Source organism: Dama dama, chromosome 15, assembly GCF_033118175.1.
Source record: "Dama dama isolate Ldn47 chromosome 15, ASM3311817v1, whole genome shotgun sequence".
Taxonomy (NCBI): domain Eukaryota; kingdom Metazoa; phylum Chordata; class Mammalia; order Artiodactyla; family Cervidae; genus Dama; species Dama dama.
The window spans coordinates 96,808,198-96,827,841 of record NC_083695.1 but is presented as its reverse complement, the minus strand read 5'-3'; the positions used below and the strand labels follow the sequence as shown (position 1 = coordinate 96,827,841).

Here is a 19,644-nt window from a genome sequence, read left to right as displayed (position 1 = left end):
CGGGCCGGTGAACAGCCCTGGGGAGCACCCGGTGCCCCTGAGGCGGCAGGCGCCTCTCCTCTCCGAAAGCGCCGTGGCCGCCAGCCGTGGGAGGCGCTGCAGGTGTGTGTTACATGCATGGCTGCTGAAGGTTTCCAGGACCACCCCCAGGCGCCCCCCACCCGGCGGGGTCGCAGAGGCCGCTGAGGCTGTCTCGGCTTTGGAGCTGCCGTCTGAGTCCTGCGCCCTTGGACGCGGGGCCTTGGCACAGGGGTTCCCGCCCCATGGGGACGTGTTCTCAGTGACGGGTGGTGGGCACTGGGGCCGTGGGGCACTGGGAGTGGCCGGTGGGAGCTGCGAGGCCCTGGCAGGCTGCAGGAGGCTGGCCAGGGTGAAGGCTGCGAGGCTTGGGCACCCCCACCCCCCCCCCAGGACAGAGTGAGCAGCCAGCGCTCGGGGCGGAGGGCAGGATGTCTGGCAGGGGCGAACTGTGAGCCCAGGGCTGGGCTGCAGCCCCCGGAAGCCTCAGGGGTTCACATGGAAGGTTCCAGAACCCTTGGGAATCTGTCGTTAGCAGGGGGACCAGGGATCCGTCTTGGCCCTCCGTCGTGGCAGACACAGGCAGACTCACGCAAGCACTGCTCGGGGGCACCATCCAGGTCACAGTCCGAGGGGTGTGGGGTGTGGGGCTCTGGAAGCAGGCTGGGCAGCTGGCAGGCTGGGCGGAAGCTGTTTGTCTCTGAGAAACATAAAGAGCGTTCGGGGGTTCGGCTCCTGGGGAGCCTACTCACCCTGGTCTGGTTTACGTCTTACATCTTTCAATTTACAGTCAGCCTCCCGGTGCCATCTCTGGGTCCGTGTCTGAGCCCATGCTCCGTCTGATGCCCCTCCTGGGCTGCAGGGGGTCCCCGTCCACCCCCGGCCTGCCCCATGTGCACCCCGTGCCCCGGCCCGCCGCCTCCGCTACTGGAACGTGGCTCTCATCCTCCGCAGCTTGTCCTGGATCTTCCGGGAGTGCTTCTCGCTGGCCACCTGCCGGGGGCCCGCCCCACTGTCTGCCGCCAGCACAGCGATGTCGGCCCCGCTGAAGCGGGCGATTCTCTGCTTGAGCTGGGACTGCAGCTTGGGGTCAGGGGCGAACGTGTAGGGGTTCTCCTGGAACGCATGGACCTGGCTCGCCACCTTGGCGATGTTTCTGTGTTGGGAAGAAACGGGACGTGAGTTTGCATGAGTCTCGGGGGCAGTGTTGCGGCCGGTGGGCACTGGCCAGTCCCAGCCAAGCTGTGTCAGAGTTCAGACCGCAAGGGGCCAGTTTGCTGTTTAATCACAGGTCAGACCTCATTTCAGGACCCAGGCGTGTTCATCCACCTGCCCCGAGTCTGTCCATCCCTCCCTCCCTCTGTCCGTCCATCCAGCTTTCATTCCACAAACGCTGACTGGAGATGTACTGTGGGAGGCCTGGTCAGTGCTGAAATCCCCACGATAAGGAAGCGTGAGGCAGCCCGAGGCAGCAAACGGATGCACATGGGTTATTCCATCTGGGCAGGTTTGGTGCTCTGCGCTTTGCCCCAGCCCCGTTCAGTGACGTGGCGCCCAGGGAACTGGCCACGCAGGGAGCCAGCCTTTGCCTCCCAGAGCTGGGCGTCAGGCGGCAGCCAGCACTCCGCGGGGCGTCATCCGGAAAATGGGGGTCTCTGAGCTGCAGGCCTTGGTTCTGCCTGGGGAGGCTATGGACTCCTCAGACACATGTGCCCACCCTGGTTTTGGGCGAAGATGCGGTGTGTTCCATGTGAATGCTTTCATTGCTAATGAGGAGACAGGTGTGCAAACACATGCACCCGTGAACCACGTCAGAAGAGCAGACACAGCGGAATCTGGCCAGGCCCTTCCTGGACTGTGGCCTCCCTTAATGCCCGCGTCCCCTTTGATCGCCATGGACCTCTTGCAGAAAGTGTGCACTGCGGATAATAGTGTTATCTCTAAATTGCTGCTTTCAGTGACTGAAGGGGTCTCGCAAGCACAGCTGGGGGTGGTGGGCTCCGTGCCCCCTGGGCCCTGCTCGCAAAGCCAGGCTGCTGCCACTGACCCCAAGGGGGCCGGGCCAGCCTCCGCCTGACTGCGGTGTGAATGGTGTGGGCGGGGCGGGCAGGATGGAGTTGTGGTTGGGGGGTCCTTGCAGACAGGCTGGCCCTGAGCTTGAGGCAGCGTGGGCCTGGGGCGCTGCAGAGGGTCGGACGTGGCCGGGAGCCTCTGGAGAGGCTGGCCTGGGCCTGGATGCTGAGGGCACTGGTGCCTCACAGGCTGAAGTGAGCAGTGACCCTCTTTGGAGGTGTCTGAGTCCCTGGTTGGTCACGGTGAAGGTGGTCACAAACAGTGCCCAATCCGCTCCTCCCCCGTGGGTCCCCAAGTGTGCCGGCAGCCGAAGGGGCGGGGGCCTGACAAGGGGTCCTCCTCGGTCAGCCCCAGGGCAGGGGTCCAGCAGGAAAGCAAAGGCAGGATAGAGGGAAGAGGCGGCTTCGGGGGGCTGGGAGGTGGCTGCACAGAGGTGGGGTTCAGGGTGTGCCTGCCCTCCCAACAGGAAGGGAGGGCGCAGTGACCTTGGGGCGGTGTTTGGGACCATGGACGCCAGCAGTGTGGGAAATGTTTACCTTGTGTTTGTGGAGGAGGCAGCAGCTGGGGGTCACCCAGGGGAGCGTGTGGCAGCCTGGGCCGGGGTGAGGGCTGGGTGGGGGCAGCTGGTCCAGGCCTCAGAGGAATAGGAGGAATGGGGAGTCCCCTCACCTGAGCTCCCTCACCTGTGGGCCCCTCACCTGAGCTTCCTCACCTGTGGGCCCCTCACCTGAGCTTCCTCACCTGTGGGCCCCTCACCTGAGCTCCCTCGCCTGCGGGCCCCTCACCTGGCTCCCTCACCTGCGGGCCCTCACCTGAGCTCCCTCACCTGCGGGCCCCTCACCTGGCTCCCTCACCTGCGGGCCCTCACCTGAGCTTGCTCCACCTGCGGGCCCTCACCTGAGCTTGCTCCACCTGCGGGCCCTCACCTGAGCTCCCTCACCTGCGGGCCCCTCACCTGGCTCCCTCACCTGTGGGCCCCTCACCTGAGCTTCCTCACCTGTGGGCCCCTCACCTGAGCTCCCTCGCCTGCGGGCCCCTCACCTGGCTCCGTCACCTGCGGGCCCTCACCTGAGCTCCCTCACCTGCGGGCCCCTCACCTGGCTCCCTCACCTGCGGGCCCTCACCTGAGCTCCCTCACCTGCGGGCCCTTACTAAGCTCCCTCACCTGCGGGCCCTCACCTGAGCTTGCTCCACCTGTGGGCCCTCACCTGAGCTCCCTCACCTGAGCTTGCTCCACCTGTGGGCCCTCACCTGAGCTCCCTCACCTGAGCTTGCTCCACCTGTGGGCCCTCACCTGAGCTCCCTCACCTGCGGGCCCCTCACCTGGCTCCCTCACCTGCAGGCCCTCACCTGAGCTTGCTCCACCTGTGGGCCCCGTTGGTCATGGTGAAGCCGCCCGTCTCCAGCTGCTGGATGTGCATGGCCAGCAGGTGGGCTGAGGGCAGGGTGGGCTGGGCCCTGAGGCGCCGTCCTTCCATCAGACACAGGCTGTCGCTCTTCAGGAAGACCTGGGACCCAGACGGGCATTAGTGAGCAGGGGTAAGGGGGGGTCCCAGGCGCCCAGCAGGGCCAGTCGGTGCGCAGGGGAACCACACCTCAATTTGCCATCCAATTCGAAATGCCCTTTGGCTCCCGGGCTGGGGGGGTCCAGGTTCTGCAGCGCGTGGGCACAGGAGGAACACTGACCCCCCCCGGAAAGCCGTGCGCTTCTGGCTGCTGAAGTGCTGGTTCCAGAAGCACGCCGAGGGACGCCCACCCAAGTCAGACCGAGCGCCGGCCAGCGGCAGGGCCCCGAGGGACGCCCACCCAAGTCAGGCCGAGCGCCGGCCAGCGGCAGGGCCCCGAGGGACGCCCACCCAAGTCAGGCCGAGCGCCGGCCAGCGGCAGGGCCCCGAGGGACGCCCACCCAAGTCAGGCCGAGCGCCGGCCAGCGGCAGGGCCCCGAGGGACGCCCACGCAAGTCAGGCCGAGCGCCGGCCAGCGGCAGGGCCCCGAGGGACGCCCACCCAAGTCAGGCCGAGCGCCGGCCAGCGGCAGGGCCGCGAGGGACCCCCACCCAAGTCAGGCCGAGCGCCGGCCAGCGGCGGGGCCCCGAGGGACGCCCACCCAACTCAGGCCGAGCGCCGGCCAGCGGCGGGGCCCCGAGGGACCCCCACCCAAGTCAGGCCGAGCGCCGGCCAGCGGCGGGGCCCCGAGGGACGCCCACCCAAGTCAGGCCGAGCGCCGGCCAGCGGCGGGGCCGCGAGGGACGCCCACCCAAGTCAGGCCGAGCGCCGGCCAGCGGCAGGGCCCCGAGGGACGCCCACCCAAGTCAGGCCGAGCGCCGGCCAGCGGCAGGGCCGCGAGGGACCCCCACCCAAGTCAGGCCGAGCGCCGGCCAGCGGCAGGGCCGCGAGGGACGCCGACCCAAGTCAGGCCGAGCGCCGGCCAGCGGCAGGGCCCCGAGGGACGCCCACCCAAGTCAGACCGAGCGCCGGCCAGCGGCAGGGCCCCGAGGGACGCCCACCCAAGTCAGGCCGAGCGCCGGCCAGCGGCAGGGCCGCGAGGGACGCCCACCCAAGTCAGGCCGAGCGCCGGCCAGCGGCAGGGCCCCGAGGGACGCCCACCCAAGTCAGGCCGAGCGCCGGCCAGCGGCAGGGCCCCGAGGGACGCCCACCCAAGTCAGGCCGAGCGCCGGCCAGCGGCAGGGCCCCGAGGGACGCCGACCCAAGTCAGGCCGAGCGCCGGCCAGCGGCAGGGCCCCGAGGGACGCCGACCCAAGTCAGGCCGAGCGCCGGCCAGCGGCAGGGCCGCGAGGGACGCCCACCCAACTCAGGCCGAGCGCCGGCCAGCGGCGGGGCCCCGAGGGACGCCCACCCAAGTCAGGCCGAGCGCCGGCCAGCGGCAGGGCCCCGAGGGACGCCCACCCAAGTCAGGCCGAGCGCCGGCCAGCGGCAGGGCCGCGAGGGACCCCCACCCAAGTCAGGCCGAGCGCCGGCCAGCGGCAGGGCCCCGAGGGACCCCCACCCAAGTCAGGCCGAGCGCCGGCCAGCGGCAGGGCCCCGAGGGACGCCGACCCAAGTCAGGCCGAGCGCCGGCCAGCGGCAGGGCCGCGAGGGACCCCCACCCAAGTCAGGCCGAGCGCCGGCCAGCGGCAGGGCCGCGAGGGACGCCGACCCAAGTCAGGCCGAGCGCCGGCCAGCGGCAGGGCCCCGAGGGACGCCCACCCAAGTCAGGCCGAGCGCCGGCCAGCGGCAGGGCCCCGAGGGACGCCCACCCAAGTCAGGCCGAGCGCCGGCCAGCGGCAGGGCCGCGAGGGACGCCCACCCAAGTCAGGCCGAGCGCCGGCCAGCGGCAGGGCCCCGAGGGACGCCCACCCAAGTCAGGCCGAGCGCCGGCCAGCGGCAGGGCCCCGAGGGACGCCCACCCAAGTCAGGCCGAGCGCCGGCCAGCGGCAGGGCCCCGAGGGACGCCCACCCAAGTCAGGCCGAGCGCCGGCCAGCGGCAGGGCCCCGAGGGACCCCCACCCAAGTCAGGCCGAGCGCCGGCCAGCGGCAGGGCCCCGAGGGACGCCGACCCAAGTCAGGCCGAGCGCCGGCCAGCGGCAGGGCCGCGAGGGACCCCCACCCAAGTCAGGCCGAGCGCCGGCCAGCGGCAGGGCCGCGAGGGACTCCCACCCAACTCAGGCCGAGCGCCGGCCAGCGGCAGGGCCCCGAGGGACGCCCACCCAAGTCAGGCCGAGCGCCGGCCAGCGGCAGGGCCCCGAGGGACGCCCACCCAAGTCAGGCCGAGCGCCGGCCAGCGGCAGGGCCCCGAGGGACGCCCACCCAAGTCAGGCCGAGCGCCGGCCAGCGGCAGGGCCCCGGGGACGCCGACCCAAGTCAGGCCGAGCGCCGGCCAGCGGCAGGGCCCCGAGGGACGCCCACCCAAGTCAGACCGAGCGCCGGCCAGCGGCAGGGCCCCGAGGGACGCCCACCCAAGTCAGACCGAGCGCCGGCCAGCGGCAGGGCCGCGAGGGACGCCCACCCAAGTCAGACCGAGCGCCGGCCAGCGGCAGGGCCCCGAGGGACGCCCACCCAAGTCAGACCGAGCGCCGGCCAGCGGCAGGGCCCCGAGGGACGCCCACCCAAGTCAGACCGAGCGCCGGCCAGCGGCAGGGCCCCGAGGGACGCCCACCCAAGTCAGACCGAGCGCCGGCCAGCGGCAGGGCCCGAGGGACGCCCACCCAAGTCAGACCGAGCGCCGGCCAGCGGCAGGGCCCCGAGGGACGCCCACCCAAGTCAGACCGAGCGCCGGCCAGCGGCAGGGCCCCGAGGGACGCTCACCCAAGTCAGACTGAGCGCCGGCCAGCGGCAGGGCCCCGAGGGACTCTCACCCAAGTCAGACCGAGTGCTGGCCAGCGGCAGGGCCCCGGAGGGACCCTCACCCAAGTCAGACCGAGCGCTGGCCAGCGACAGGGCCCCGAGGGACGCTCACCCAAGTCAGACCGAGTACTGGCCAGCGGCAGGGCCCCGAGGGACGCTCACCCAAGTCAGACCGAGCGCTGGCCAGCAGCAGGGCCCCGGGTCTGCTGTCAGCCGAAGACACATGGGAGCCCTCCCGCTAGCAGAGAGCTGGACCTGGGCTGGACGCAGGCTGCTCCTGGCACCTGGCCCCAACAGCCAGAGGATGTGTCCTCGCCGACTGTCTCTCGAGGGGCAGCCAGGAGGGTTAGCCCCGCGGGAGTCAGACCCGTGAGGCACAGTCGGCAGGCAGGGCTTCTGGAGCGTCCCTACCGCCTCTGCCCGGGAGACGGGATGGCCCCAGGGGAGATGGGGAGGCCGTACACGGTCCTGGGGGGCCGTGGGGTGGGCGCTGTGAGGCAGGCAGCCAGGCAACCTGTCCTGCCACCCATCACCCGCCTCCCCTGGGGGGATGAGAGCTCCCTGGAGCTCATGCACACCGGTACCTCCACAGCTTTCAGCTCCTCCATGACCTCCGCTATCTTCGCAGGCAGAATTCTCCAGGCCTAAAATAAAAGCGCAGATGAAAACCCCGGCCCCGCAGGGGCTTCCTGCCCGGCTGCGGCCACGGCCCCGAGGGACGCACCGGGGACTGTCGCACAGCCGCGTGCTCCAGGCCGCCTAGGATCTGCATGGCCGTGGCAAAGTTCCTCTGCTCGTAGCAAGACTTCGCGATCAGCAGAAACTTGGAAAGCAGGTTCACCTGCAGCTGAAACCAGAGGACGAGACACACATCCTGAGCTCCGAGGGTGGAGGGGCAGGGTCGCTGATGGGGTGGGCGGAGCGGGTGGAGAGGGACGGGGACGGAGAGAGCCAGAGCGACGGGCACAGAGGCAGGCCAGGTGCCCTCAGTGACCCCTGGACAAACCTCGGCTCAGGACAGACGGGGCAGCAGGGCACGCCCCTCCGGGAGCGGGCCCACAGGGAGCCCGGCAGCTTCTCGTCTGCCCGATGGGTGGGACGGGGTTGTGGCGCCTGCTTCCACGGGGTCACTGGTCTGCAGGGCAGAGCGCTGGGTCGGCTGGGAGCCCCCAGCACCCCCCCCCACTCCCGAGGGAGTCTCTGCCCACGACCCAGTGCACGGCCCCTCAGTCAGTGCTTGGATTTCACACGACTCCAGTGACTTCTGGAATATTCTGGAGGGTTCACTTGACCCCTCCTTTCAAAGGTGCCGCATCCTGCGGACTGTCACCACAGCCAGCACCGTCCTTCCAGGGGGGGATACCACCTGCAACCCACCGCACGCCCTGCTCCTGGGCTTGGCCGGTGCCTGGGTCCTGGGACGGCCTGGGGGGTCACTCAGCGCGTGGCCGCCCCCCTGCCTGGCGCGAGGACATTTACACGCCTGCTTCTCCCGTTGACGTCTGTTTTCTTCACAGGTCTGAACAGATGCAAAGCAGGAGGTCTCCAGCCAGTGCAGGCAGAGCTGTCCCCATACGGGGGCTGCCTCGTACGCTGGAGTCCCGCAGTGGGCTCCTCTGATGACCGGCCTCCCGCCCCAGGCCCAGCACTGTGGCTTGTGCCCCCCACTGTCCCCACGTGGGGCTGAGTGACACTTCCCGGGATGGCTGGTGCGCTGCATGCTTGGTCCTTTGCCGTCGGTGGACACGGGGTGGCGTCCTCATCTCAGCTGCTGTGTCCCGTGACTTCTGCACCCGCTGCTGAAGCCAGAGTCCTCATTTCCCTTTGTTCCTACCATTACTCATCTAAAACAAGGGCTTCCCTGGTGGCTCGGGTGGTGAAGAATCCGTCTGCAGTGTGGGAGACCTGGGCTCGATCCCTGGGTCGGGAAGATCCCCTGGAGAAGGGAAAGGCTGTCCACTCGTGTTCTGGCCTGGAGAATTCCACGGACTGTGTAGTCCCTGGGGTTGCAGAGTCAGACACGACTGAGTGACTTTCACTTCCACTTTCAGATATATCACGTTGTTTCCTTTTCTTTGTGACCTTTTGTTTCCACGTTCCCAGGGATGTGATCTGAACGGGATGCGCTGTTACCTCTAAGGGCTTTTGTTCAGTTCAGTTCAGTCATTCAGTCGTGTCCGACTCTTTGTGACCCCATGGACTGCAGCACGCCAGGCCTCCCTGTCCATCACAAACTCCCAGAGCTTGCTCAAACTCATGTCCCTCGAGTTGGTGATGCCATCCAGCCATCTCATCCTCTGTCATCCCCTTCTCCTGCCTTCAATCTTTCCCAGCATCAGGGTCTTTTCAAATGAGTCAGTTCTTCACATCAGGTGGCCAAAGTATTGGAGTTTCAGCTTCAACATCAGTCCTTCCAATGAACACCCAGGACTTATCTCCTTCAGGATGGACTGGTTGGATCTTCCTGCAGTCCAAGGGACTCTCAAGAGTCTTCTCCAACACCGCAGTTCAAAAGCAGCAATTCTTCGGCACTCAGCTTTCTTTATAGTCCCAACTCTCATGTCCATACATGACTGCTGGAAAAACCATAGCCTTGACCAGATGGACCTTTGCTGGCAAAGTAATGTCTCTGCTTTTTAATATGCTATCTAGGTTGGTCATGACTTTCCTTCCTAGGAGTAAGGGTCTTTTAATTTCATGGCTGCAGTCACCACCTGCAGTGATTTTGGAGCCCAGAAAAATAACGTCAGCCACTGTTTCCACATCTATTTACCATGAAGTGATGGGACCAGATGCCATGATCTTAGTTTTCTGAAAGTTGAGCTTTAAGTCAACTTTTTCACTCCTCTTTCACTTTCATCAAGAGGCTCTTTAGTTCTTCACTTTCTGCCATGAGGGTGGTGTCATCTGCATATCTGAGGTTATTGATATTTCTCCCGGCAATCTTGATTCCAGCTTGTGCTTCATCCAGCCCAGCGTTTCTCATGATGTACTCTGCATGTAAGTTAAATAAGCAGGGTGACAATATACAGCCTTGACGTACTCCTTTCCCTATTTGGAACCAGTCTGTTGTTGCATATCCAGTTCTAACTGTTGCCTCCTGACCTGCATACAGATTTCTCAAGAGGCATGTCAGGGGGTCTGGTATTCTCATCTCTTTCAGAATTTCCCACACTTCATTGTGATCCACACAGTCAAAGGCTTTGGCATAGTCAATAAAGCAGAAATAGATGTTTTTCTGAAATTCTTGCTTTTTCAATGATCCAGCGGGTGTTGGCAATTCGATCTCTGGTTCCGCTGCCTTTTCTAAAACCAATTTGAACATCTGGAAGTTCAAGGTTCAGTATTTTTGAAACCTGGCTTGGAGAATTTTTAGCTTTACTTTACTAGTGTGTGAGATGAGTGCAATTGTGTGGTAGTTTGAGCATTCTTTGGTATTGCCTTTGAGATTGGAATGAAAACTGACCTTTTCCAGTCCTGTGGCCACTGCTGAGTTATCCAAATTTGTTGGCATATTGAGTGCAGCACTTTCACAGCATCATCTTTTAGGACTTGAAATAGCTCAACTGGAATTCCATCACCTCCATTAGCTTTGTTCATAGTGATGCTTTCTAAGACCCGACCCACTTGATTTCACACTCCAGGATGTCTGGCTCTAGGTAAGTGATCACACCATTGTGATTATCTGCGTCGTGAAGATCTTTTTTGTACAGTTCTTCTGTGTATTCTTGCCACCTCTTCTTAGTATCTTCTGCTTCTATTAGGTCCATAGCATTTCTATCCTTTATTAAGCCCATCTTTGCATGAAATATTCCCTTGGTATCTCTAATTTTCTTGAAGAGATCTCTAGTCTTTCCCATTCTATTGTTTTCCTCTATTTCTTTGCACTAATCACTGAGGAAGGCTTTCTTATCTCTCCTTGCCATTCTTTGGAAGTCTGCATTCAGATGGGTCCATTTTTCCTTTTCTCCTTTGGTTTTTGCTTCTCTTCTCTTCACAGCTATTTGTAAGGCCTCCTTAGACAGCCATTTTGCCTTTTTGCATTTCTTTTTCTTGGGGATGGTTTTGATCACTGCCCCCGGTACAATGTCACGAACCTTGGTCCATAGTTCATCAGGCTCGCTCTCTATCAGATCTAATCCCTTGAATCTATTTCTCACTTCCACTGTATAATCATAAGGGATTTGATTTAGGTCATACCTGAATGGTCTAGTGGTTTTCCCTACTTTCTTCTGAATTTAAGTCTGAATTTGGCAATAAGGAGTTCATGATCTGAGCCAGTCAGCTCCCGGTCTTGTTTTTTCTGACTGGATAGAGCCTCTCCATCTTTGGCTGCAAAGAATATAGTCAATCTGATTTTGGTGTTGACCATCTGGTGATGTCCATGTGTAGAGTCTTCCTGTTACATCCTCTGGCCCAACTTTTGAGTTTTGACTGTTTTCTGAGGCCAGAGTTTATGCGTGTAGAAGTCGTCTCCGGGTCGTTCTGACGGCACAGCGAGCGGCACACAGCGCGGGGACCGTGTATGTTTCAGGCTCAATCACCACGTCCGCCCAGGGCACTTCCTGCCCTCATCCCGCCCCGTCCGGTCCCTGCAGAGGCCACACCGCCCCGTGGACAGCCCTCCCTGCATCCTCTGCTCACAGTGATGCTGGCTCCGTCCCCTGGCCACTGCCCGGGTGGGTCTGGAGTCGGCTCTGGCCTGCGACCGGGGCGCCAATGCCCCTCCACGTCCCCCCAAAGCGCTTGGAGGCCTGTGTGACACCCCTCACAGGGTGAGGGGAAAGCTGCACATTGGTGTTGCTCTGACGGACATCGAGGATTGGAGCAGATGGGGGCGAGGGTAGGCTCCCAGTGCCCGCGTCCCGGCACAAGTGAGGAGGGGTCAGTCTGTCAGCTAATAAACCCCTGAGGTTGGAAGCTTCTCCCTGAAAGAGGAAAGGCTGGAAAACTCTGCATGCGTTGGTGGGCCTCGGAGCTCCCTAGGGCTTCAGACAACTCGGGACTTGGGAGAGGAGGCGCTGCAGAGGCTCTTGGTGCGGCATGTGCACGTCAGGCTTCGTCATCGGTGGTGGGGTGGAGGCCGGGGAGCCGCAGGGTCCCCTGCCTTGAGTGCCCTTCATGCACGCCTGCTCCAGGGGCTTCAGCTCGGGATGCCTCCGTGCCCCACCCCCCCCAGCAGGAGGGCTCGCACAAAGAGGTGCCCTTACAACTGGCACCCCCAACCCCGTGCTGGGGCCAGACCCTTGGGCACCGACCTTGGAGGTGTGACTGGTCACGATCTCAGCGGCCACCCAGGTGCTGACGTCATCTGCGCTTCTTAAAAGCTGTAACAGGTATTTGTCCTGGACGTAGTTGGGCAGAAATAAGCTGCAGGTTTTTGCTGACAGAGACTCAGAAGAGCTGGCCCTGCAAGAGATGCAGGCACGGGTCCAGCATGTCCCAGCCAGGACACGGGGTGGCGCTTGGACCCCGAGAAGGGGTTTGGTGTCCAGCCCAGAACCACAAGGCACTGCCTGTCAGCCAAAGTGTCCGGAAAGGCATTTCCACCCAGCGGAAATAACAGGGTGGAGCCTCAAGACCCTCCGCCACCCCAGCGTCTCAGGCTCTGCGGACCTCGGTGGACACTCACTTGGGGACCGCTGCACTTTTGTCCGTGACGCCCAGGGCCCGCGAGTTTAGGAAGTGGACGGGGTGGCACTTCTGAAACAGCTCCTGCCAGGACGAGGACAGAGAGGGCGGGCAGCGCCCCGTCTCAGGGCTGGGTATCGGTGGGGGCTCTCCATGTTCACCCAGACGGCGGCAGGGGGTGGGGGTCGCTAGGTCCCTGTCCCTGCCGTCGCGTGACGGGGCCCGGGAAGGGGTGCCTGGGGGCTGGCCGCCCGCCCGGTTCCAGCAGGGGGGCCCCACCTGCTGCAGCAGCGTCAGCTGGCTGAAGAGCTGCTGGGTGCTGTACTCAGTGAGGAAGTAGGGCCCCTTCTCGCCGGCCTTGGTGTAGGGCCCGTAGAAGTCCTCCAGGAAGCAGGGCTTGGGCAGGGCCGACGCGATGCTGTACTGTCGCTCCTTATGGGGCAGCGCCGGCCCGCTGCCCCGGGACAGCCGCCAGGGGAAGCTCTGCAGGGCGGGTCCCCCCAGTCAGGGCGGGCCGGGGCAGCCTAGAGCCGCAGGGCAGAGCCCTGCCTCCCGCCTGTGGCCGCACTGACCCCAGGATTTCAGTGGCTGCCCCGCGGACGGAGCTGTGTGCTTTGGTGCTGTCTGCATGAGTCATGGTGAGGCCCCCCGAGACCCTGCCCCTGTTCCTGGCCATGTCCTGGTCCTGCCCTTGGCCCACGGGTCAGGGAGGTGGTATGGTCTGGGGCGCTGGTCCTCTGTTGTCCTTGCCCGGGGCTGACAGGAAGTGCCCGCCTCACAGGGCTAGTGCCCTGGAGCCGCAAGACGGACTGTGTATTGCACGCGCGCACCTCTGCCTGTCTGTGCTTCTGTATAAAGGTATGCACGTGTGTGCCTGTGTGTGTCTATCTTCCCGGGAGAGGCCGCACCTTCCGGGAGACGGTGTCCTCCGAGAGCCTCTTACACAGGGCGTTGAGGGGCCTGGCGTCCCCCTCCACCTCCTTGGGGTCCTCCAGGTCTGTGCCGCGCAGGGTGCCCTCGGCCTGCCGCTCGGTGCCCACCTCCAGCAGGCCCAGCAGGTGCTCCGCGGAGCCGTCCAGAGGCAGGATCTGGGCAGAAGCACGTGGGGTCACCTGCTGCCTCCCAGGGGTTGCGTCCCCCCCGCCCCCCGCCTCACCTGGGAGGAGAGGTAGTCCTGGAGCCTCCCCAGGAGCCCGGCGTTCCTCACGAAGTCCACGGTGTAGCAGTCCTCCAGCCAGGCCTGCAGGAGGCAGAAGCTCCGCCTGTAGATCTTGGTGAAGGTGGAGGTGGGCTCCTGGTGGGCCCTGGAGGCAGAGGAGTCCTGAGCCGGGCAGGGCCCCCTGCGCCACCCCTAGATGGGACAGGGGTGGGGGGAGCGTGGCTCTGTCTTTTGGGGGCACCTAAGCCCCACCCCACCCGCCCTCCCGCCTGGGCAGGAGAGGGGCCGCTGCAACCACCGCCCCCTCCAGCCTGCCCCAAGGTTGGGAAGGCATTTGGAATGGTGGGGTAGGCTCTGTGGGTAGAGAAGATGGGGGCAGGGTCTCTGAGTCCCCTCCTGGGGCCCCCAGCCTGACCTTGTGCGGGAATCTGGGGGCAAGGACAAGCCAGCTCAGAGAGGGCGAGCGCATGTCCAGCACTGCCCACCAGCCTCTCCCGTGCTGAGCCTGCCTGCTGGCCGAGGCCCTTGGGACCCCTCTACACCCTCCAGCCCATGGGGGTCCCACCTTCCTTGTCCCCACCCTGCTCCTCCCCCACCGTGGGCATCAGTGGCCGCTCCCGGCCTGTCTGCGCCCCCTTTCCGCCTCTGTCCTCGCCCCGGCCCTGGGCGCCGGCCCCCGGGGTACCTGGACAGGGTGCTGCTGATGCGGTCCAGCAGGAAGTGCAGGAAGTCGTGGGGGCTGCAGAAGTAGCGGAAGGTGTACAGAAACTGCTGCACGTAGCCCTCCAGGAAGGCGCCGCTGCAGGGGCGGGGCGGGGCGGGGCGGCCGTCAGCGCGGGCCGGCCAGCACCGGGCCCTGGTGTCTGTGCGGGGGTGAGTGTGTGTGCAGACGAGTGTGCAGGTGTGTGTGGGTGTGTGTGGGTGTGAGTGTGCAGGTGTGTGTGGGTGTGGAGTGCAGGGGTGTGTGTGAGTGTGCAGGGGTGTGTGTGTGCGCATGTGGTGTGTGCAGATGAGTGCACAGGTGTAGGTGTGTGCACGTGAGTGCAGATGTGGGTGTATGTGTGTACAGATGTGAGTGCGGGTGTGTGTATGGGTGTGAGTGTATGTGTGAGCGTGTGTGCAGATGTGAGTGCGGGTGTGCATGTATGAGTGTACCGCTGTGTGTGCAGGTAGGTATGTGGCTGTATGTGTTTGTGTGTGTGTGGGTGTTAGTGTGAGTGTGCGGCTGTGTGCACACGTGTGTGTGTGTGTGTGGATGTGTGTGAGTGCTTGCATGTGAACATGACAGCCCTGTGCTGGAGGCGCTGGCTGGACCACCACTCAGAACCAATGAGCCGGGGGTGCAGGGTATTGATCACATTAGAAATTCCCAAACATTTTCAGTTTGAAGACGTTTTTTAAATTTTATTTTTTTAAAGGTTTTTTTTTTGCTGCACCATGCGGCTTGCGGGACCTAGTTCCCTGAGCAGGGAGCAAGCCCTGCACCCCCTGCATTGGAAGCTCAGGGTCTCCACCGCTGGATGCCAGGGAGGTCCCTGAAGACTTTCTTAATCTCAGTTTTTGAGGCTTTCCCTGTGGCTCCTCATAGAAACCACTAATTCAGAGAGCTGAGTGCGTGCAGGGGCCCTTCCCCAGCCACAAATCACTGTCAGGAAAGAGGCAGGGGGGCGTTGGGTCCTCGACCTCAGGCAGGGCCCCCCTCGGGGCCAGGAGAGCGGAAAGGAGATGAGGGTCCAGGACTGAGGGCCCCGGAGCCCGCTGGCCCCTGCCGGACACCAGTCAGGCGCAGGTGGGACCGGGCAGCCGTGTCTGGCTGCCGGCAGAGGGGACACCCTCTTGGGGGCGCTGTGCTCACGCGTGACACACACGCCCCATGACACACACATAACGTCTCCTGGAGCAGTTCAGGGGCTGAGGTGCTGAGTGACACCCCACCCCGCAGGGGAGGTGGAGGAAGCGGCCCCCGGCAGCCCACCTGGGGAGGGCGACTGGTGGGGCAGAGGCAGCTGCCCCCGGAGGGTCCTGTCCCCCACTGGCTGTCAACAGCCTCCAGCCCAGAGAAGAGCCCAGGGGTTCCGGAGCGGCGTGCTGAGCCCCTGGAAGCCACCCGGGGGTGACGCTCCCACCATCGCGTGAGAGGAGGTCTGTGTCCAACCCGGTTGGGGCTGGGAGGGGTGGGCTCTTTAGGAAGCTGCCCACAGCCTGAGCCCCAGGTGGGGCTCGTGGGTGCATGGAAAGAAGGGGAGGTCAGGGGTGCCTGGGGACCCCTGGGAGCGAGCGGCCTGGCCCCTCCCTACTGCAGGCGAGCCCTTGCGCCTGCGTTATTATTTGGGGTTGCATGAGCCTAAGGGGCTTCCCCGGTGGCTCAGTGGTCAAGAACCCGCCTGCAGTGTAGGAACCATAAGAGATGAATTTGATCCCTGGGTCAGGAGGATCCCCGGAGGAGGGCATGGCAACCTATTCCAGTTTTCTTGCCTGGAGAATCCCAGGGACAGAGGAGCCCAGTGGGCTACAGTCCCTGGGGTCGTGTAGAGTCGTTGTGACTCAAGTGACTTAGCAGGCGTGCACGTGAGCCTAAATCCTGCTCACGCCCAGCGGTGCTGTGGAGAGCTGGCTGGGTGCAAGCTGCCCGCAGCCCCGGAGCCCCGTGTTAGTTAAGGGGCATCCGACCTAGGAAGCTGGGTGCGGTCACGGTGCCTTGGGGGTCACAGTGCCTCAGGGGTCCCGCCTGTGTGGAGTCAGGAGTCTGCCAGGCTGTCAGCCATGGTGGCCGGGTGCCTAGGGTCTCCTTCAAAGTGCCCCCTGCACACCTGACCCAAACCCACAGACCCGTGCGGTTGGGTCTGGGCCCCTCAGCCGGGAGCCTGGCCAAGGAGGCCAGTGGGCACTGACACAAACTTAGATTTCTGATGGAAACTACATAGAAATGTGCAGAGCCATCTCAGGAGTGCGGGGAGACGCCCCTTCTCCTCCACCCGGCCCTGGGCCTGCTCCGCCCTGGTTTCCGGGAGCCTGGGGGGCACAGGGGTCCCAGCGTCCCCCAGGCCTCACCTGGAGTAGAGGTAGGCCATGAGACCCAGCGGGGTGCCGGCCTGCAGAACGCGCGCCTTGGGCTGCCGGCTGCCGCGCGGGTGCTTGCTGACGTTGTAGAAGATGAGGGACGAGGACTCGTCCAGGGGGCTGAAGTCTAGCGTGTCACAGTGGGCAGCCGCGATGTTCACGATCACGGGCAGTGCGCAGGGCTCCAGGCCCCACTGCTCCGCGTACACGACCTGGGGCGCGAGTCAGCGCTGTTTGCCTGCCCAGCCGTCCACTCACCCCGTCCCTGACCTGGGGCAGCCGCTCAGAGGCGGGTGTGTTTCCGAGGGCTTAGTGGGAGGAGCCTCTGGAGGGAGGGGCGGGGGCCTTGCCTGGAGGTACTTCTTGGCCAGCCCGAGGAACTGCACCTTGGACCGCATCTCCTCCAGCTGCCCTTTCAGCTTGGACAGCATGGTCTTCACCTCGGAGCCTGGGGGTGGATGGACTCAGCACGAAGCGCCCGACCCTCTTGGGATGCCTGACCCCAGCCCGGCCCTGGTCCCGTGAGGCTACCTTTGTTCCGCTTCTCCTTCTGTAGGAGCTTCTGGTAGAACTTGAGGGTCTTTCGGAAGTTCCTCTTCTCGATCATGAGCTGCTGCTCCAGCTCCTGGAGAGGGAAGAGTCGTGAGCCCCTGGCGCCTGCCCTCGGGGGTTCAGGGGAGGCAGACTTGCCCACAGGGCCGAGGCGGGCCTTCGGGACGTCTGCATCTGGTCAGTGGAACTGGGAGACATCTCAATAGAGTGGAAAAAACCAGATTCGATGGACTTGCTTGAAACAAGGCGGCTAAACGTGTGTGGTGTCGGTGACCACCAGCCCTCCCCACCAGGCCGCCCGGCCTCCCCGCAGCCGCCCAGGAGGAAAGGCGGGCAGAGCAGGGCGGGCGTATCCAGGTCAGAGGGGCTGCCTTCCGGAGAGAACTCCAGGCGCTGCGTCCCCGGCTGGGGGGACCTGGGGCCACGCCTCTCATGGTTTCCTCGGTCCCGGGGACTGGCCGTGAGTGAAGGTCCATGGGCACCTGTGGTCCCACGAGGCCCCTCTGGGGCCCCAGACCCACCCACTGAGGCCCGCGCCCCACGCTTGCCGCCGCTCGGGACCCTGTGCGATGTGGGCTGGAGGCCCCCCACTCTGTGCTCAGCCGCTGGCTTTGCATGAAGCTTGGACACGCCCAGCAGTGCAGACCCCGGCAAGCCCCCCAAGCCAGTCCTGCCTGGAGCCCCCAGGAAGGAGCCCAGCACTGCGCTTCCACGCAGAGCCCCAAGGACAGCAGGGGCGTCAGCCAGGCTGAGACCTTAAGGATAAATGCGTGAATGAGGATTCGCAGGGTGGTTGGTGTGAGCAGGCGTCAGCCCAGTGGGCACAGCCTGGCAGCCACACTGGTGGGCTTGGCCCCAGGCGGGTTCGGGCGATGGGTCCACGTTTAACACTGGGTCTGTTGAATTTAGGTTATTTCCTCCTGCCCTAACCCGACCAAGGGCTGTTCTCATAGAATTAAAGGAGCATCCGTTCATTAGACAGATAAACGGGGATGACCTGAGGCACAACTTAGGCCTGCTGGCCACTGGATTTACGTGGACCTGAGGCAGACAATAAATAAAGCAGAACGCACAAGGTGGAAACCCCAGAAAGTGTGGACAAAGAGAAAAGGGAGGTAAATGTCAACCAGTGCCTCCCACTTAAACGCTCGGAGCAAAGCCTTGTTAGGACAGCAAGCTGAGTGGAGACACGCGCGACCACAGGCCGCGACGCAGCCGGGCGGACGGCGCCCCCGCGTGGTCAGCGGCGGGAGGTGACCAGGCGCCCTCCTGCGGCTCTGCCCACCCCAGCCTCATGCACGCGCGCCTGCTGGGTGGCAGACATGAAACTTGTCCACGGGTTTTTTATGCCTTTTGTGTTTTCCCGAGACCCCTGTCTGTAACAGACACGGTGGGTCTGCGAGTGTGGAGCTGGGGTCAGGGTCACCCGGGCCAAGAGCAGAGGCGCACAGACACTCACCTGCCTGCACTCAGGTTCCAGGGGACATGCCTTCCGGGGGCAGGAAGAAGGGAGACACGGTCACCGGTCGTCCGCCCGGCGTTTCCCAGCCCACCGCGCCCCTCGGGACCGACCCCCGTGTGCACTGCCGGCAGAGCCGCTGTGGGACCTGGCGTGGGAGCCTCGTCCCAGCCGTGGGGTTGCCAGCAAGCCACAGATGGGGCCCAGCGCGTCTGGGACCCGAGCTGGTCTCCACGTCCACCTTTAAGGACCACCTTCATGGGATGCAGGGGGCAGCCAGGCTCATCCACGGTCCAGTCTCCCTCCAGGAGCTGCCACACCTGGAGAGCCCGGGATCCAGGACAAGGGCCCCTCGGACCCCACCAGGCACCTGCCCAGGAAGCAACAGGCAGCACCCTCCCTGGCCCTGAGAACGGCGCGGGCTGGAAACAGGCTGCCTGTCCACACTGATATAATGCCACCAGCAATTGTGACTGTGACGTCCAAGGTCGTGACCTGTGGTGTTAGAGGTCATGACCTGTGACATTGGAGCATGTGACCTGTGCCATCAGAGGACACTCAGGTCGGCCCACTGTGCTGCCCAGCACCGTCGAGCGGGGGCTGTTGGCAGGTCCGCGTGGAGCTGCCTCTGCAGGGGCCACATCCTCCTGGCCCTGCCGCCCAGGGGCCCTCATCAGGGGCCCCATCTCTCGGTCCAGCTGAGATCAGTGTGGCAGCAGTGCCTTGGTGAGATGCTGTGGGTGCCTGGGCTCGGAGTTGAGGGGCTGCCAAGGAAGCCCACCAGGGTTCGGGGACGCCCACCCCCCCCAGGGCTTCTCTATTAGGTTCAGTTACAGTGCATATGGGCTCCCAGGTGGTGCAGCGGTAAAGAACCCGCCCACTGGTGCACGAGACAGGAGACGTGGGTTCAGTCCCTGGGTGGGAAGACCCCTAGGGGAGGGTGTGGCCGCCCACTCCAGTGTTCTTGCCTAGAGAGTCCCGTGGACAGAGGGGCCTGGCGGGTCACTGTCCCTGGGGTCACAGAGCCGGGCACAGCTGAGCACACACGCGACCCGTGGTCGCCAAGAGCACAGGCGGCTGCTGGCTCTCAGGACTGAGCCGGTGGGGCTCGCTCTCTCATGGGGCTGGGTGGCCAGGTGAGGACACTGGGAAGGTGTGGCTGGACGGTGCTGAGGTGCGGGGCTGCAGGGGGGGGGGGCGGGGGGGAGTGGGGCGCCTGGCCGCTGGCCGCTCCATCCTGTCTGTCCCCTGTGACCGCACCCCGCGTGGCTGTGGGGGGGGTGGGAGTGGAGCGCCTGGCCGCTGGCCACTCCATCCTGTCTGTCCCCTGTGACCGCACCCCGCGTGGC

The 19,644-nt window shown here is 64.4% G+C and overlaps 1 protein-coding gene across 1 annotated transcript in view; it reads right to left on the bottom strand.

Moving 5' to 3' along the window:
• Window positions 1–663: 663 nt before the first annotated feature.
• KNDC1 (kinase non-catalytic C-lobe domain containing 1) overlaps window positions 664–19,644 on the bottom strand; it is a 53,477-nt gene continuing 34,496 nt past the window's right edge. The window contains exons 18-30 of the mRNA XM_061161355.1: window positions 16,816–16,909; window positions 16,635–16,732; window positions 16,276–16,496; window positions 13,910–14,023; window positions 13,222–13,369; window positions 12,974–13,153; window positions 12,345–12,548; window positions 12,067–12,149; window positions 11,693–11,843; window positions 7,159–7,281; window positions 7,019–7,078; window positions 3,442–3,599; window positions 664–1,174 (exon numbers count right to left, since the gene is read on the bottom strand). Of these exons, the coding sequence (XP_061017338.1) occupies window positions 943–1,174; window positions 3,442–3,599; window positions 7,019–7,078; window positions 7,159–7,281; window positions 11,693–11,843; window positions 12,067–12,149; window positions 12,345–12,548; window positions 12,974–13,153; window positions 13,222–13,369; window positions 13,910–14,023; window positions 16,276–16,496; window positions 16,635–16,732; window positions 16,816–16,909 (1,866 nt within the window). The 3' untranslated portion in view covers window positions 664–942. The remainder of the gene's footprint in view (window positions 1,175–3,441; window positions 3,600–7,018; window positions 7,079–7,158; window positions 7,282–11,692; window positions 11,844–12,066; window positions 12,150–12,344; window positions 12,549–12,973; window positions 13,154–13,221; window positions 13,370–13,909; window positions 14,024–16,275; window positions 16,497–16,634; window positions 16,733–16,815; window positions 16,910–19,644) is intronic.